Source organism: Lynx rufus, unplaced genomic scaffold (assembly GCF_022079265.1).
Source record: "Lynx rufus isolate CCGP_SWC_20201006 ecotype Redwood Valley unplaced genomic scaffold, mLynRuf1.p SCAF_1, whole genome shotgun sequence".
In the NCBI taxonomy this organism is placed as follows: Eukaryota; Metazoa; Chordata; class Mammalia; order Carnivora; family Felidae; genus Lynx; species Lynx rufus.
In genome coordinates, this window is record NW_025814823.1 from 14,927,431 (window position 1) to 14,933,430 (window position 6,000).

The 6,000-nt window shown below is 43.3% G+C and overlaps 1 protein-coding gene across 5 annotated transcripts in view; it reads right to left on the reverse strand.

The window, feature by feature from the left end:
- Positions 1–4,959, reverse strand: part of DCLK1 (doublecortin like kinase 1) — a 335,556-nt gene extending 330,597 nt beyond the window's left edge. For all 5 annotated transcript variants that reach the window (XM_047075683.1, XM_047075677.1, XM_047075741.1 and 2 more), the window contains exon 1: positions 4,584–4,959. In XM_047075683.1, the coding sequence (XP_046931639.1) occupies positions 4,584–4,959 (376 nt within the window). The remainder of the gene's footprint in view (positions 1–4,583) is intronic.
- Positions 4,960–6,000: the final 1,041 nt, after the last annotated feature.

Sequence of the window (6,000 nt, forward strand, 5' to 3'; positions counted from 1 at the left end):
GATGCTTCATACGTGCCATTACCCCTTCGGCAAAATTCACGGAACACACACAATGCCAAGACTGAACTCCAATGTAAACTATGGACTTTTGATGATAATGATGTGTCCGTGTAGATTCATCAATTGTAACAAGTGCACCACTCCGATGACGACAGGGGACACTTGTTCATGTGTCATGAGGGAGGGGTCTATGAGAAATATTTGTACCTTCTGCTCAATTTTGCTAAGAACCTAAAACTGCGCTGAAAGTAAAGCCTATTTAAAAGTAGGTGGGGTGGCTCAGTCCGCTGAGCATCTGAGTCTTGATTTTGGCTCCGGTCATGATCTCAGGGTTCCTAAGCTCGAGCCCCACCTCGGGCACTGTACTAACAATGCAGAGCCTGCTTGGACTTCTCTCTCTCCTCCTCTCTCTAACCCTCCCCCACACAAGACCGCATGCTCTCTCTCTCTCAAAATTAAAATAAACAAACTTAAAAAAAATAAAGTAGTGGGATGAGGCGCTTGGGTGGCTCAGTCGGTTAAGTGTCTGACTTCGGCTCAGGTCATGATCTCGCGGTTTGTGGGTTCAAGACCCCCATTGGGTTCTGTGCTGACAGCTTGGAGCCTAGAGCCTGCTTCAGATTCTGTGTCCCCCTCTCTCTTTTTGCCTCTCCTCCACTCGCACTCTGTCTCTCTCTCAAAAAAAAATAAGCAAACATTAAAAAAAATTTTTTTTAAGTGGAGTGGATGGCTATCCCTCAACACATATATTACTGATGCTTGAGGGTCTCATAAAGAAAAAAATCAATCAGTTAATTCTTGGGATCTATATTACATCTTTCTTCTAAGAATTTAAAGGTTTTAAATGTCATTCCTTCATTTATCTTCACAACATTTACACACCTATAGTGGAACATAAATAGTGTAAAATTTGGGGGAAAGAGGCAATATTGGGAATATGAGGCCAAGTTTCAAGGTAAACCACTTGCAGAAATAGGTCTGCAATTCAACTTTCCTTATTAATTATCCTGACTTCTTCAATGTATTAAGGCCATTTTGAAGGCAAACAACTAAAATTGCCATCCATCGTCTGCTCTTACATATGTGTGTGCATGTGTGTATGTGTGTGTGTGTGTATACATCCATGCATAGACAGACACACCTATAATCATACATAAACACACATACACACTCATACATTTATACTTCAGGCAAAGAATCAGCTCTGTTGATGCTCTTAGAACAAATTTAGGCATAATCATCTGTGTATAATAATAATTTAAAAACAGTGCAGGGGCGCCTGGGTGGCTCAGTCAATTAAGCATCTTTGGCTCAGGTCATGATCTCACAGTTCTTGAGTTTGAGCCCTGGATCAGGCTCTCTCTCTCTGTCAGCACAGAGCCCATTTCAGAACCTCTGTCCACCTCTCACACTGCCCCTCCCCCGCCTGTGCTCTGTCTCTCAAAATAAATAAATAAACTTAAAAAATAAAAACAAAAACAGTGCAAGTGACCCTGAGACTGTTAGAAATAAAGAAACTCACATATGTCATTGTAATTCAGAATTTTTAGTATGAGATGAGAAAGAACAGGCTTAAAAAAAAAAAACAATTAGAAGTCAAATACACTTGTCACTGCATCCACTAAAAGGATTTAATTTAAAACTCAAACATCAGCATACTGGAAGGGGAAATGAGAAGCTAATAACATGCATTGACGTTTACATAAAATTAGTATGTAAAGTGAGAGATATGAACCTAATGATGAATATGAAGTAACGGTTTGCATTTTAACAGACTAAGCAAAAATGTAATTGACAAAGAGGCCAATCTAAATGAATTTCCAGCTACTTCAACACTAAGTGCAGCTGCATGCTGGCAGTATTATAAATGAGAAAAAAAAAGTCTGTTTAAACTGGATTTTTAAAAAATGCAGCCAATATGTGAACTTACACACTGTACCGAAGTTACCATTCATTCAATCAGAAAAAGGAATTTTTTCCCAAAAAGTAAATTTTTAACATCAGAATAGTCAATCTGCAGTTACTTTATATCGATTGAAGAGGAGTATTTGGAGGTAAGTGAAAATACTAAAGTGTTGCTGGGAGCTGTATCTGTCATTCCTGGAATTAAGTCAAGGTTAAAAACATTTGTTTTCAAGAAAAATCTAATACTATAAAATTTCATTTGAAAGCCACTAAGAATACCCCACTTGGTATCTCATTTGTGGCAGTTATGAGCTCAAGCTCGGGCACCAGCTATCCCGGGTTCAAATCCTAACTCTACCATTTCTTGCTGTGTGACCTTGAGCAGCTCACGTAACCACACTTCCCTCATCTTAGTAGAAGGATGGTAACAGTGCCTAGCTCCTGGGATCACTGTGAAAATTAAATGTATTCATATATGCAAGACAGACGCTCCAGAACTGTGAGCGGTCATTACTCTCAGGATAGCAGTCTCTTAGAGAGGGCATTCTTGTGTTAAAAAAACGGACAAAGAAGATGGTGGCGAGCATTCCATGATCTTCCTGGTCCTTGTACGTAAAGAACTGTTGGTTCCCATCTCTCACACCTTCTCCTCGGTGGATGGGGATCACGGGAATATCTATGGCCACTTCTCAGTAAAGATCAATTCTGGGAGGGAAACTGACTGAAATACACCTCCCCCACCCCACAGCTGCTGCACAAGGGACTCTAGACCCAGTGAGGAGCCAAGCCCGGCTGTCTTAAAATGTGTTTCGAGATGTTGGCATATTTTCTCTGTATCACCATCAGTCCTCAAAGGGGTGGTTTGATGACTGATCATGCACCTGACTTTGCATTTCACCTTTATCCAGATCCTTCAGAATAGCCCCCCAAATGTTTTATTTAACCCCGTATTTTCCAAGGTCAGGAAAAGGACAGGGCACAAAAATCAAAGCCGATGCAGAAAGATTTCATGTTCATTCTTCCCCTTTAATTTACTGAAAGTGCCAGCTTCTGAATAGAAGGAAGAAGGCCAAGTCTACAGGCATCTTGGCAGGGTGACGAGTCACTGAAAAGAGATGTGAATTCCCACATAATAAACACACCAAACCCAGGCTCTCCACACCCTCTCAAGTCCAGTCATACTGCGACTGGACTGGCACCCCTACCAGCAGATCAAGGGAAGGAAAACGGGAGGAAGACACAAGACGCCCTCAGCCTTAAAACACATACAAACTCTGGTTCCAGAGGAGGGCAAGAGGGCTCGCCTGTGTGCCATTAAGGGGACAGGGGCCCCAAACCCCCAGCTACCTGCACAAGAGAGGGAGGGTATTATGTGCATGGAATTCCCCCAGGATCCAGTAAGACAGCGGGCCCGGGCAGACACATCTGGAGTGGAGATGAGCTCAGGGTGAAGTCAAGCACTTCCACACCTCTAAATTTCCTTTCCCGTCTTCCTCTGTGCTGAGGGCTACTTCGTCACGACCCTGACAACTCAGACTTAGGAATTCCCACTCTCCAGAGATCAGTCAGCCTCGTTTACACCTTAGCATGAATGTAACCCGTTATTTCTCTCCAAGTCATTTTACTTGGTTTGTGATTTCTTTTTTTTTTTTTAATGTTTATTTATTTTTGAGAGAGAGAGAGACAGAGCATGAACGGGGGAGGGTCAGAGAGAGGGAGACCCAGAATCTGAAACAGGCTCCAGGCTCTGAGCTGTCAGCACAGAGCCCAACGCGGGGCTGGAACTCCCAAACCGTGAGATCATGACCTGAGCCGAAGCCGGAAGCTTAACCAACTGAACCACCCAGGGGCTTCTTTGCTTGTGATTTCTAAGGTGATTATAGGCTTTCTGTGCCGCTCCCGTGGCGTTGGGACTGAAGCAAGTATACCTATTCTGCTTGCACAAGACACCACACCTCATCCAGGGACTAAACGGTCTCATTTCCACATGAAATGTCTAAAACAGATAGTTACTGTTAACCTAAATTCAACTTTAAGAAACAATAAACTGAACAGATTCATTCCTACATATTCTCAGGTACCCCAGAAAGACGAGAATCCTTTAAACTCAAAAGGAAGCACCATATGAGAAAGAGATGCCAGAAAACCTAATTTTTAGTCCCGTATCAACACTACCTTACCATGTGACCATAGACATGTCACTCGAATTTTCTAGGCCTCAGTCTCCAGTGACAGAATTAATGGGCTTGCTACCTACATAAGGTTCCCTTCTACTCAAAACTTTCACGATCCATTCGGTATTTTCAGTTCAAGTAATTTCAGACAGCAAAAGTTCATTTGCATCTAGAAATGAATACGAACGATGTTATTAAAGATATAAAAACAGGCTTTTAAAATTAATGTAGCATGGGTATGAGAAAAGAAACAGAGAATGCGGGAGAATTAAGACACCTTTTCCCTCAGTCCATCGTTATAAGAAGCCTGACCTAATAACATTAGCGGGGTTTTTTTTCTTCCTTTTTCCACTACAGTACAGCAAAGTGAACTCCCAGATCTGTGAACCATAAGGGTCGGAGCTGAATGAGGCTGATGTGTCTTAGCGGTCAAGTGCAGGTGCCTAGAACAATGCGGAAACCTGAGAAAGCATCCTCTAGGGTCCCTTGGGAGTTCGCGCTCACCTTCCACCAGTTGGTCCAGGCTGGAAATCTTCTTGAGCCCATCAATGGTGTAGATCGTTCTCACTCCCTGGGGCAAATTCACGTTATCCGACAGAGTTCGGGTCAAGTCAGCCAGCAGGGCCTCAAAGGATCGGAAGCGGTCTGGAGAGATGGCATACACAATCCCTTTGAAGTATCGATCTCCGTTTCGATAGAAACGAACTTTCTTGGCCTTCTTCTCAGAGCTGAGCGTCTGCAGCGTGCGGGTTCGGTAGAAGCTGCAGTGGGCGCTGTGCGTTGGGCTCGGCAGCCCATTCACCCGCGACCCTCTGCTGTATCTCTGCGCCTTGTCCCGCTCGTCAAAGTGCTCCAGCTCCATATCTCTGCCGAAGGACATGATGGAGTTAAAGTGGAACCTAGGAGGCACAGCAGGAAAAAAAAAAAAAACAGAGACACATACTGATGTTATTTTAAGACCATGATTTGAAAGGCTCAGCTCCAGAGCAGCTGGTGGAAATATCGCTGCAGTTGATGATATATTTAATATGAGTTATCAAGTTGGAAGAGAAGGAAGACAACGAAGAAGTAGAAGAGGCAGCCTCTGCGGAAACAGCTTATTAATCAACCCCAGGTTCATTAGAAACAGCTCCTATGTATTGACCACCTATTGGGTTCTGGACAGCTGTTATTTCCAAGTCACAACAAACCGTTCCAAGGACTATTATCCCTATTTACAGATGAATAAAATGAGGCACAGAAAAATGTCTTCAGGTCCTACAGTTGGGAAATGCTTGAACCGAGACCTCCCACCCACATTTGCTGGGCTACAAAGCCCAGACCTCCCTACCATGTGCTCACTCTGGTGGGAGAGGGAAGATACGCTTTCATATTACACAGGGCTAAAGATAGTAGTGGTGGTGGGCCAGGAAACAAAAGAGGCGGTCAGCATTTAACAGTCACATTATAAACTTCTCATGCAGCTTTGCACTCCCCCTGGCCAGATGGAGAGCAAACTGAATCAATCCCTGGGTTCTAACAACTGAAGATTTTCCAACACATTCATATATTAGATAGCAGTGTTTTCTAAAAGTGATTTCACCGTAACTCCTTTACTGACATTTAGTGCTTCAGATAAGTTGGGTTAAAAAAAAAGAAGAAAAAGGAGGAGGAGGAAGAGAAGAAGAGGAAAAAGAAGAACAAGAAGGGAGAAAAGTTACTTCTTGGGAGGGCTCTGCCTCTCCTTCCACTTTGTCTTTGCCGCTGAGAGAACAGGAGCTTAGAGATGCTGAGCAAGTACATTCCTCAAGGTGACACAGCTAGTCCAGGACCAAGTCTGGATCAACATCTTTAAGCCTCACTTCCTCAACTACACATGGGGAAGCTAATCATACCTACCTTAAGTATTAATACCTGAAGCACTTGGGAGAGTGTCTAGCAT